Source organism: Prionailurus viverrinus, chromosome A2 (genome assembly GCF_022837055.1).
Source record: "Prionailurus viverrinus isolate Anna chromosome A2, UM_Priviv_1.0, whole genome shotgun sequence".
NCBI lineage: Eukaryota > Metazoa > Chordata > Mammalia > Carnivora > Felidae > Prionailurus > Prionailurus viverrinus.
Window position 1 is genome coordinate 83,707,453 of NC_062562.1, and position 13,653 is coordinate 83,721,105.

The following is a 13,653-nucleotide window of genomic DNA, read 5'->3' on the forward strand; positions in this document are numbered from 1 at the left end:
CTTACTGTGCTCTGTTATAGGACCATATTTGGTCTAGATGGGCTTTAATATGCTACAACAGTGGAAAGAATAAAGCTGAAACTCTTCTAATCAGCTTCATAGCACTCTAAATCTTCACCTTCTCTACTTCTCTTGACTTCCCTCCCAATACCTTGAAATATAGAAACCACCTCTACTTTTCTTGTGCACATTACCAGCACTGAGGGTTTGCTCAAAAGGTCTTCTCAACTGGAATGCCCTTCTGGCTCTTGCCACCTATTCAAATCTCACTTGGTTTCCAAAGGTGTGTTAATAAGGCTTGCATTTTCCTGAAGGACTGCCTGCCTGGCTGCTATAGTTCATAGTAATCTGACTTTTACAGTGCTTACTATTTTGAAGAAAAAGAGGCCTTTAAAATTTGGCCTCTATTCTGTGATAGATATAAGAGACAACAATAAATATAAAATGAGACAGATAGAATAAAATAGATAAATATATTTGAGGATAGATCCAAACTAGGTTAAAAATTTATGTTCTATTTTTTATCACCTACATGTGATCTTGGACTGAACTTCAATTTTCTATTTGTAACATGTATGTAATACCCCCCTGCACAGTTCTTATGTACATCCTCTTATTTTCCTGATGTAAGGGACTTTATGTCTTATATATATCATATATACATCTGATATATATATATTTACATATATGTATGTTATATATATGTGATATATATAAATATATGTTATATATATGATATATGTATGTTACATATATATTTATAAAAGTGCACATGAGATCTCTATATAAAGATACAGATACATGTACACTCATATGCACATCATGTTTTATATAGTAGACATAAACAAATATACATGTGTATATATACACTACATATATACACATATGTATACACATACATGGTGTGTATACATATATATAAACATATATATATATTTATTTATATACATATACACTACCTACATCTATACCTTTATTGTAATCAAGATCAAAGCCAAGTTTTAACTCTGGATCTGCTATGTATAAGCCAAATGATCTTGGGCTACTTACTTAATTTGTTGAGACTCATTTCTCTTCTTAATAATGAAGAGAGCACTTATGGGATAACAGGCTACATGCTTGATACAACTCTAGGCTTCCTGGTAACACAGGCAGGGATGGACCATCACAATAGTCCCTAACTACCTCAGGCTCTATTTACTGTCAGATTTCCACTGAGGAAGCCGTGATCCATTGTTCCCAGTCTAAGGGCTTTGATCAGAGATTCCAAAGGATCTAGATTTATTCTAGGATAAAAAATGTACACTTCTAACTAGTAAATGTGACTAAGTTTACCATCACAGGGCAATAAAAAAAAAAACAACCTTAGTTTTTCAGGGATTGCCATGATATTTGGTATTCTTTCTTTCCTTCTTATTCCTGCTTTCTTTTCTTCTTATTCTTCTCCCCACTCATAAGAAATCTAGAGTATGAATATATAAGGGCAGATGAGAACAGAGTTCCCAAAACTGGATTCATATTGCTCAGTGGAGACCCTCCTTGGTCTATTTTCCATCAAATGCAACAATCTAGTCATTATTGTTAAACAAAGATGAAATAACTTAGGTTTTTTAATTAATTATTTCCCAAAGTCTTGAATCTGGCTATATGCCTTAACTGTAACACAAGGTCATTATTTTCCTTAGCTACTTTTGTACATTATGTGTACTTATCTATAAAATGAGAAAAATGATATTTGTTTTCCTATATTTGAACTGTGGTAAGGATTAATCCCTAGAGAAGAGGACTCATGTTTTCATCAGTCCATATTTTCAGCACTGAACTAGTCATATGCACATAGTAGCTCTCAATGTTAGTTAAACTGAATTAAAATAAGTTACAACATATAAAAGTTTATAAACTTATAATCTCTTCAAATTTAACACATTATTACCTGTTAATGACACTTTGAATTAACAGTCATGCTTTTTACAACTAATGAATTTGAAATATAACTTTTTATGATTATATATGTATTCAGAAGGAAAATAATATTTAACCTACAGAATAAATGAAATTAAATTTTTATATTTGTATCAGGGAACCAGACGTCTTTTTTTTTTTTTTTCAAAACTAATGTTAGGTCAATATATTGTCTTAAATACAAGTTCTCCAAATGTACTTCTTTTTTCCTTGTATGTACATTTTTTATGTGTTTCATTCTACCAAAAGACTCCTTAATGAATTTTGAGATAAAGAAATGATGTTGGGACCTACATAAAGCTACCAATGTTGACCTCCGATCAAAGATGTTGTGCCACATAGTGCAGGAAGCATCTTCTTTCAAAACATAATTAATTTTCTGTAGTGCTTCAAATAAAATATTCAACTCCTCACTTTTAATTAAGATTCCTTTTCTTGCTCCCAGTTTGAATTATGTTCTGAAAGCAATTTTTGTCAATTGCTTTTTCATGTAAGAAATATAATTATGAACTAAATTTTGTTAGTGTCATATTCATACTTTTTAATAATAAAGTTGTGAATAAAAAATGAACAAAGACTCATACACACACTTAAAATGTCTCATTCTATAAGTACAGTAGAACAGTTCTAGAATACACTGGTAATGCATAAGTATCTTGGTTTTCTAAAGAACAACTACATCTCTCTGGCAGTTTTTATATAATCAGAATACGTTGAATCAATCATTAGGAGCTTGAGTATAAGTAGAAAAGTAAATCTTTGCTTTAGAAAGGTACTGTAAATCTTTTTACTAATGTCTAATAACAATGATTTATATTGTTAGTATTTGACTATAGATTCATGAAAAAGGAATTTAAAACTTAGAGCCATCTTTAAAAACTAATGAATTTAAGACATGGATACTACATGCCTCTTGGGTTATGGAAAAGAAAGATGCTTAAAGGTGACTTTTTTCTTTCACACCAAAGTCTTGGAGATACAGTGTTTTCTGTAGGAGGGTCTCCGTGTCCATTCTCTAGATTCTGAAGTGTTATGAGTAATTCTTAGTGGTTGAGGCCATGGTTGCAATTTCTCAGTTCTGGCTTCATGAACCATAGCTGCAGGCCTCAGAGGTAGCAGTTACCCTGGGTGGGCAGTTCTGTATTGTTTATTATTCCTGAGGATTTATTCTACAGCCCTCTTCTCTAATTTTCTAGCAAATTTTTAAACAGCTCATTTCCTAAATTTCTTCCTCCTTGCATGGTTTTGTTTCCTGCCAAACCCCAATTGACACATTATGTACTGTTTTGTTTTATGGAATAGAAAAACAACAACAACCAAATTATTTGACACCGAAAGCAATAAGAAGAGATGAGATCTTGACAGAAGTTAAGCTTGCCTGCCTACTCATTGGCTTTCTAACGACTGAAGTTCTTCTTCATGGATACTAGATATCACTGTGCATATGAATCTGGATCCCTTCAGTCAGAATTGGGGCATTCTCCCAGAAGCCAAGGAGGATCTGTGAGCATATGTGCACATCTCAATCCCACATGTTCCTGGTAAAGGGATCAAACAAGTTGTGCCACATTGTATCACCATGGAACTATGCTCAGAGAGCTAGTCAGAGGATTTGGGAACTGAGAAGCTGTCACCGTACTGGGCTACAAGTGACATCTGAGTCAGTGGAGCACCAGTTACACTGAGATGGCAAAGCAGTGCTTCCTTTCAGTAGAAAAAGGACCATTTTTTCCCATTAAAATGTTATGAATTCTAGAGCAAATAACACAGTTGTCTATGTTTTGGTTACTTCCACATAGGAACAGAGGAGGGCATGCCACTGTTGAATAATAACAATCAGCTACTGACCTGGGTCTTTCCAGAGCCTTTGTAGGAATAATACCAATGGGGCTCCTGCATGGCAGTTGTGGGAATAAACGTGTGATTTAAAGGACTTATATAATTCACTATCTATTTTCATGGTTTTTTTTTTCTGCTTTTATGGAAACATTAGGTAAAAAATACAGATACACATCTAAGCAGTCTCCTATGTTTTATGGCCTACCAAAATTTGTTCAGAACTATAGGGGTGGGGCGCCTGAGTGGCTCAGTTGGTTAGGCATCCGACTTCAGGTCATGATCTTATGGTCTGTGGGTTCAAGCCCCACGCTGGGGTCTGTGCTGTCAGCTGAGAGCCTGGAGCCTGCTTCAGATTCTGTGTGTCTGTTTGTGTGTGTGTCTCTCTCTGCTCCTCCCCCACTCACGCTCTGTCTCTGTCTCTCAAAAAATGAATAAACATTAAAAAAAAAAAACTATAGGGGAAATCAGAGCTATAGTGACCAAGGATGTGACATCGTACATCTGATAAGTGGGCTTTGACATCAGACAGATCTAGATACTGGAATTCCTCATCACCGACTCAGCAGCTATGGTCTGGGGAGGAACTCTTAACCTCTCTAAGCCTAAATTTCCTGGTTTGGAAAATGGGAACCACAACACATTTCTAATAGGATTGTGAAACACAAAGGCATTATTATAGTCGTTGCATGTAGATGGTTGTTAAATGTTAATTAATTCCCCTCCCCCACCCTAACTCCAACCACCACCTTCACACTGGTTTGCAAAAGAAATACTTTTATAAAATGCCAAAGTGAGGAACTGGGAACCTTTGTAAATACCTGTTTATAGAGGTTTTTGTAGTTAGAATTTTAGATTTAGATTAGAATTCAGAGTAAAGTTTAGAAATTAAAGAAAGCTTTTATATAATGTAGAGTTATTTGCATATTTTATCTCTCTTCCTATGATAAGGCTAATGGTTTTAGTTATTGGGGTAATATATTTATTGATTTTTTTCTCCCCTTAGGTATCTAAATATTCCAATATTTCAGGCAATAACATTCTAAAGAAAAGACAGTTTGGTATTTAATTGATTAATGGCCAGTCAAGAGCCTCCTGTCAAGATGAATTGACTTGAAGCTAACCAATCAACAGACCTTAACTTGAAAACCTTCATGATAATTATATATATATATATATATATATATATATATATATATATATATATAATTTTTTTTTTACCATAGGAATTTCTGTCCCTATCTGCTTGGCAAAAACGTGTGTTTTCTATCAATGGAACTCCATTCATACTCAGTAGATACCTTGCAGTTCTTTGCTTTTCCTCTTTTTCTATCCCAGGAGCATCTCGGAACCCCTTTGAATGCACCCTTATGGTGCTTATAACTCCCCAGAACTTCTACTAGAGAGTTCTTCTCATGTAGGGTGTGGGCTGGGAGTCAGATCCACCCGGGATAGAATTTCTGTTCCTCCACTGAGTTAGTGCATAGTGTCTGGCCTGTTACCTAATGTCAGAGCTTCGCTTTTCCCATATGTCTGCAAAGGTGGGGTAACACATTAGAGGGATGCTGTGAGGATTCAATTAGATAGTGTAAAAAAAAAACATTTCTTGCACATAGGAAGTATTCAGCAAATGATGGCTGCAATTTAATGAACTGTTCTGGTTGATATTCATGAAGTCCAATACCTAGGACTGGTCTTGCCTGGGCACTCATCAACCATTCCCCCACTGGGAATGCTAAGATGAATCGCATTCAGGATATGCAATCCCAGCTTTCCTGCAAATATTTAGGCCCTTTACTGATCTGCAGAGTTGTTCATCAGTGTCAGACAATTAAAAACAGGAGACAAGAAATCAGAATTCCTACCCCAAATGGGAGAGAACAGATATACATAGCTTTGCACTGGGTTCCCCAATTCAGTCTTTTCTTTGAAGGACAAGTTGAGAAGTTATCATTTATGCAGACAAGTGGGTTGTGTGGAGCAGTAGGTAAAAGTCTATCTTCATTCTGACAGAGCTTCTGCAGATACTTGCTGAGTTTGTGTGCATAAAAAGTAATATCCCTGAAAGTTAGCCTTTCAGTAAGAAAGCTTGCAACAGAAACTGGGAAACTAACTGAAAATTGACCCTATACTAAACATCTGACATGCCTACCAAAGATAGGGTTTATGGGTACTTTTTAATTGAATCGACTATCAATCCTACCTCACTTTTACCTTTTAATTATCATGAGTGAGAAACCCTACTGACTCTCCTAAATTTCTCATCTGTTCTGTAAAGACCGCACTCAGCACTGCTTTAACCTCCCATTACTTAGAGCTATTTGAGCATCCACCCAGCGCCATTCACTTGCATAAGACATTTATTAAAGTTCAACATTGGGAGATACTATATTTCATGTTTAAATATCTTATCGTAAAAATTGCAATCACATTTTCACAACAATACACCTCATGCTTCAGAAGTCTTTATGTCACATCTCAACTCATTACACATTCCAAAGGAGGAGAGCAATTTTAAAAGCTTTGTATTTCTCATTATGCTTATTTACCCATCACTTACTAAAACTGGACCATATTTCAGAGTTTCATGAATAGTGAAGGCAGATTTCAAGGAACATCAGACTTATGATGGCATCCTTAACTTGACATTCATAGAAAAATCTGAAAGTACACGCATGGCTGGTTTTATCCAGAACTGCACTTAATTTAAACCCAGCTTTTTATTTTTCCCTGAAGTGTCTGCTGTATTTGATATATCTTCAGTTTCCATAAGCTGTTTACACCTGCTCAATATCAAGGGCATTCCATACTCAGAATAATTTAAGCCAATTTGATGAACTGATTTGAATAACAATATAAAGAAAAGTAAGCCAGCAGAATCAGAAAACCACAGCATTTTAAGTGTAGAAAGAGTCACGTTAGAGTTATTTCTTTCATTCCCTACCCACCCAAAAGGTAAGGCTTTTGCCAAGGTCCTATAGTTAGTTAGCAGCAGAGCCTAGACTAGAACCAATTGCTCTTAATTCTTAGATGAGTGCTCTTTCCATAGCACCATGTTGTCAAATAAGGAAAAACCAAGGGTCATCACTACTCACCAAGCTCTAGCAATGCTGAGCTGAAAACTGTGAATAACTCTGACTAGTGCACTGGACATTAGAATATCAGTAACCACAATTAGTATTCCTTTCTTGTTCTTTTGGACAGATGCATCTGAATCAGAAATTGAGGGTTCTACTACAAATTTACACCCTTAAAGTCCCACAAGAACACAAATATCCTTGCCATCTGCCTACAGCTTTTCCTTCAGCCTATGTACTAGTCAGCAGACTTTGGAAACTTGAGTAGGTCTGAACCTGACAGAGTCTTAATTCTTTCTATTCAAAAAGTGCAGTGGCATGCGATGAGATATGTTGACCTCTTTATATCCAACTGGGTTACAATTTTGAAGTCTGCAGGGAGCAGGTTCTGGAAGATGAGCTGTTTTCCACTGACTGTGATTACTGGCTTTTCTGGAAATGGAAAAAAGGCTTCAAGCACTCATCTCCAATTCTTCCCAGGGCCAGCTGCTGGAGCCACTGAAACCCAAGAGCATGCATACCATCTGCCTACTCCATCCGTGGTCTGCAAACCCAAGTTTCCTATGAAGAGTCACCCTCTTATAAAAAGGAAAGAAAGAAATACAAACCAAAAAGAGAAAAACCAAGAGGAAAGATTGGCTCACAGTCACACACAAAAAAGCTGATCAAGTCAGGGCAAAGAAGATTTTATATGGTTTGGAAGATCAGTAAGGCTGTTCATTGTTGGTATTTGTTGCTTTTTTGTACCAGATATGTTCCTTTATTCAAAAACTAGTGTCCTGTGGTGTCAAATGGATAAATCAATACAATCACTTCTAATGTTCCTTGACTTTCCTTTTAAGTAAAATTTTGAAGCCATTTCTCTCCTGGAGAGTACTCTGTCAACCAACCCAATGAATGTTACTATCTGACTGGGAAAGATACATTCATTTTGTTCAATGTGAAAAAGAAAAAGAAAAATGTATTGTACTTTCATGTATATGACATGAAGCTAGATCTTACTATTCTCAGTGATAAGGAGCAGAAAGTTAACCTAATAAAGCTTTCTATAAAGTAATAAGACATTTTAAACAAATGTACCACTCAGGCATACATCTGAATGAGTAAATGAGTAGAATCCTTTCAAGTATTTGTACTGCTCAGAAGCTTTTGAAATTTTTCTTTTGAGCTAGCTTTCCAGGGCAGTTTATAAATCTCTCAAGATACTTAGTTTCATTTGTTTATAGATTTCCTTCTTCTTTGGTCCACAATGCTGATAACCATAGTTATTCTCTAATAACCCTATTCTTGATACTTAGCACCAAATATAATTAGGCTGTTTAAAAAAAATAAAATTCATTTTCAAAGAACAAAAATCCAGCAACTTGATTCTGAAATAATTGCAAAAGAACATGATTCATACACTAAAAGCAACATTAAAAGGAGCTTCTAAATTGGTGATTCTTAATTTGAAGTAATAAGGCTAAGGTTGAAACAGATATATAATCTACATTGGTTGCAATATGTTGGCTTAAAATTTAGTTGGATCTGATATCTCTAGTTCTATGCCTACATATCTACCTGTAATTCAACCTACTATTGTAGTCCATGAGTCTACACTGTTTAAAGATATTTGGAGTCCTTAATTTTTATGTTCTTGATCACTTCAACTCACAGAATTTCAAGTCATTGGAATTTTCGTTTTCTTTTTTTAGTAATATAACGGTGACACAGGTTGATGTCACCATCCTTTCTTAGCACATGCTTAGAACTACACCTTTATGATGAAGATTACAAATAACTAGAAAGATTAATTCATGCCCACAAAAACATACTGCCTTGTTGAATATTAAAAAAAATACCATATAAGCTTTAAAAGTACTGATGTGTGCTTAAGAATTAAAATCATATTCCCCCATGCAGTATACTAGAAAGTTCTGCCCTAATTTCAGACTTTTTAATACATATGTAATCACCAGCTTCTCTTCTATAGTCCTCTCTGACTATAGTCTAATATAATTAGGGGAAAGGGATATTGATCCCTTTGCGCAGCTACACCTTTTGGTGTGTTGGTAACTGCTTTTCTTAAAGGGAAACCAATTCCATAACTTTTAAAGAGCCCATTTCTATTTGTTTCTCCATGAAATATAATTTAACATAACAGAAAAAATTTTTAAATATATATTAGTAATCTTACAATTTTATTCTTGATATTGCTTCTTTTTAACATGACTTAGTTTGTACTAACTTGGTGCTTAAATATGTAGAAACATCATTGTGAGTTACACCCCAATCAGCTCTTCCATAAAAGTAATTTTTTTCATATCTTAAAACTATGTTTTTTATTTTATTCACTTTTTATGGAATAGTTTTAGATATTTGGTTTTATTGATTTTCGTCTTTTACTTGGTATACGCTGGTATTTCTTTTGGCTTCAAATACATTTAAAATATTTCCTAATAAGACCATCTCACCAAATGACAAAGTATGAACTTGAGAGAGAAGTTTAATTTTAACTACCTTCCATTTCATTTTGAAACTTTAAAAACTGGTCATTGAAGTTCTCCTTCATGGCATCTGGTATAATGGGGAAAAAAGTATCTGGAATTTATATCTGTGCTCATAAATGCCTTGAAAATTAATTTGTGTTTCTAATAAATACTGGATAGAGAAGACCAGCATTTCATCAATAAATGAAAATGGTTATATCTTTTTTCCTCATGGTTAGGAAGCATAGTCAATTTAACCATGGTTGATTAGACTCAAGAGTTAACTATATGCAATCTTTAGGCACAGTAGAATACTAAAACAAAAATAAACTCCATTTTTAAGTGTTTAAACACTTGAAAATTAATCCAATGTTTTTCTGTATTAATTCCATTAAACTCCCTCATATATGTTTGAACCTATATTATCCAAACAACAAGCCATGCTGCCTTAACTTTGCACATTTACCATGATACAATTAAATAATCTTGCTAATCTCTAAATAGATGCTACTAACTTAGTGCTTCTGAAATTGTCCTTTGTATACTATTAAAGTAACTGAAATCCCATTTGATGTATGTTCTGAACTTTTCCAAGTCCTTTATGTGTATACATTTTTCCTGGTTAGTCTTTATCACATTCCAAATTACAACAGTTTTGTCTCATGATTATTTACTCATGTCTCCTGAAGTTCCCTTACATAAAAATCCTATCTAGCCTGAAATCTAATGGTACAAAGATTCATCTACAGTATTTAGTTTTTAAAAATCAACTTTCATTTTAGGACACCAGGATCCTCTTTAAGACTTTTACCCCCCATAAATCATACAACTAGCGATGAAAAGACACATATTTAGGTACAAATTGAGGTCTTTAATATGCAAATCATGTGATGGCTTATGTTTTAGAGAAAATATCAAGAGTTAGTTCCTAAGGATATTTTCTCCCTGATTCATTTTCAAAGAAGGATGAACTGATCTCATGGGAGCTTCTGTGTGCATTCACAGAAGTGTGTATGCTCATGTTCATTATATGCCCAACAATACTGTCTCTGTGACCAAACCCTGCCTTTCAAGACTAGAGACACAGCTTCAAAAAATATATTTTTGAAAAATCAGGCCCTGAGATACGGTTCTGGACAAACGAAAAGCCTAAATGCAGTCAACTTTGTTTATGGGGCAGGGAACAGACTGATGAGATTTTATATTATTTACAGTTAAGGTCCATAAAGAGCTAGACTAACCACCTCCCTCCCTCACTTAGCCTGGAAATCAACCAGAAGCTGGGCCCATATTCCCTTCCAGAGAGGGGTACAGGAGCCAAGTTGGCCACAACTGAATTTGGCTGGGTATATGGAGGTTTGTGAGGGGAGAGTGTCTCTGGAGCTCTCACCCAGAATTTTCTTATTCACTAGACACCAAGGAAATCCAGTGCCAAGACTGTTCCTTTCCTCCTAGTCATAGTTACTGGCGGTGGAGTTAGCAGAATTATTCAGTTGGGTCTTGCCTTATAAAAATAGTTAAGCCACCCTCACATAGTTACAATGGACTACAATTTGTTTTTTCATGGAGTTATCCAGGACCTATTCTTGGAGCCATTTATCGACCACACAAGAGGCATACGTATTAATGTATGCATTTGTAAGAGCAGTGACATACTCTTCAGTAACATCTATTCCTTTTATGGTACTGGGTATATGAAAACCAATGAGAATTTTTTGACCAAATAAATATGTTACAAACATCACTCCGTAGTCAAGACCAGTAGATATACTGGACACACATGTAAGATTCCAAACAAAGCCAGGACTTTTTACATGACTGACACATTTTTGCTGCATATTCTTTGAATATGTCTGAACCTTTTATTAAAAGATATACTGAGTGAAGATGGTAGATTGTGTAGGTCCAGTACATCAGTATAAAAGTAATTAGAGATAATATAAGTCAGACTCATCACTATCTTAGATGTTTTTTTTCACTTTGATGCCAAGTTAAGAGCATCCTTAATGAATGGTATTACTCCAACTGGCTATTAGGAGTAGTGGCTACAAATTCAAAGAATAATTGTTTGATTATAATATTCAGATTCATTGAATTTCTAATCATCTCCTTTATAAGAGCTATTCAAGGACTTCTAATTGAATTTATGACCTTGTACTGAAATCACATCATGAAACTTTATGTTTACTCATATAAGCCTAGTTATTTTACCCTTATATTTATTTTTCCTTCATAGTATTTCTTTTGCACTCTAAAGAGAGATGACTTATTTAAGAAGTTAATTAACTAATGCAAAATTTATCCCTATTATCTACATATTTAATTAAGACTTCTTATTTATGTCATCGCCTTAGCAAGGACTACAAGTATTCCTGAATGTCAGCCTCTTATCTATTTCTCTCAGCTTTTAAACATAATAAAGTGCCTGGATTCTTTATTCAGTATTTCAGATCTCCTTTCTTTCATGTCACAAAAGATAAATGCACATGGCTGCACTGACAACATCACAGCTTTGAAAATGCGTCCACCCGTTACCTTATAAATAGTTCAGTCACTTACTTTAATCCATCTTCCTCTGGCCATCACTCTAATGTCAAACTTACAAGTTTAAGAATGCACTTTTCTCAACTTCTAGTTTCAAAGCAAGAGCCCAAAAGTCTATTCACTTCACTAACACAAACTGACAGGGGTAGCATTTGGACTGACAAGATGTCAATCAGTAAGCATTCTCATTTAAGAATATGTGATAGTGGTGCCCTAGCATTTTTGTTTTGATGGTATTTGGTGTTAACAATGGCAAAAGTCTACCCCTCCTAAGATGTGCGTAGGTAAAAAGGGTTGGGTGCTGAATTATCCATTTCACTTCTCTGTGTGTTTTCAACAGTTCAGTATAATAATCCATGACCTATGCCTTTTGCATAGTTCTGGTAGTTCAAGACACCCTATATATATATATATATATATATATATATATATATATATACACACACACTATATATATATATATATACACACACTATATATATATAGTATATATATATACACACACTATATATATATATATAGCCAAGTTTTTCTGTCTTTAATGTCAATTTTCCAGAGCCCATAGCTTTGAGTTTATTAAAATTCAGAGCAGTGCTAAAACAAAAGAAATACACACAACACAGAGTTTCTGGAGAGATTGGGAAGTCTCTGAGGATCATGGGACTTGAAGGAAATGGATTTTGATATCTACCTAGGATCTAGGACCTGACTTGAAAAGTCCTTGAATTGTCCTACAGTTAATACAAGATTCTTAAATAAGCTGACAGGTACTAAAAAGTTGATGTGTGAATTTTATCATTTTACTGGGTCCTCTCTTTTGAAGTAATCCTCCTGCTCATAATCAGAGATTGTTGTTCTGTGGATTTCTATAGGTTGCGTATGAGACATTTGTACCCAACACTCAACATTATCACTTTCTAAGAGTTACAGACATTTAGCTTTACTTTTCAATGCATGAGTTTCTTTTCACTTGTGAGGATCCCCTGCTGCAAACCAGAGATGAAGCTGGGAGTTACTGGGTAGATTCTATTTACAAAATAGCTGTTTCAGGTAATAAATTTAATTTTCATTCTCCTGTTTCGCAGTGTGGAGTTCTACCCCAATCATGATTCATTCTAAATCATCAACATCCTGCACTAGAGTTCATATTTATCAAAACTAATTTAAGAAGTAAGACAGGCTTTGTAGCTTGACAACTGCAAGTTTCATCTGGCTACAACATCATCATAAACCACACAATGGTAGTTAAATTTTTTTCACTTAAAAATGCCATATCTCAAAAAAAATCCATATCTCAAATCAATTTTGTCCCGAAGTCCACCATAAAAAATTAGTGCAATTTAACTTTTCTTTTAAATAATAGACATATAGGTGAACACTTATCTTTTAACATAGAAAGACAATAATGTTGTCTGTTGTACTCACACGGCACTGTGCGGAGGTAGAGGTTGTCACGAATGATTTGCTGAAGCTCGTGATCCACAGAACCCTTCTGAAATCGTAAGTTGAGGTAGTGACGAAGATCCTTATCAACAATTCCTCCTAGAATGATAAAGTTTCTTAATGAAGGATGCTGGAAAATAAGTTTTAAGTATGTAATTTGATTCTGTCTTAAATATACTCATGAACCCATTTAAACATTTATCTGCATAATAATAAAAGATAAGATTTACTGAGATAATTGTCAGGTCTGTGCTCAGCATTTTACAAGGCATTCTTTAAATTGTTTTTCATTTAGAATGAAGTCTGTATTATGTCAAAAGTTA

At 34.6% G+C, this 13,653-nt stretch overlaps 1 protein-coding gene across 2 annotated transcripts in view; it reads right to left on the reverse strand.

The window, feature by feature from the left end:
- MAGI2 (membrane associated guanylate kinase, WW and PDZ domain containing 2) overlaps nt 1-13,653 on the reverse strand; it is a 1,356,537-nt gene that overhangs the window by 952,311 nt on the left and 390,573 nt on the right. For both annotated transcript variants that reach the window (XM_047848847.1, XM_047848846.1), the window contains exon 2: nt 13,313-13,429. In XM_047848847.1, the coding sequence (XP_047704803.1) occupies nt 13,313-13,429 (117 nt within the window). The remainder of the gene's footprint in view (nt 1-13,312; nt 13,430-13,653) is intronic.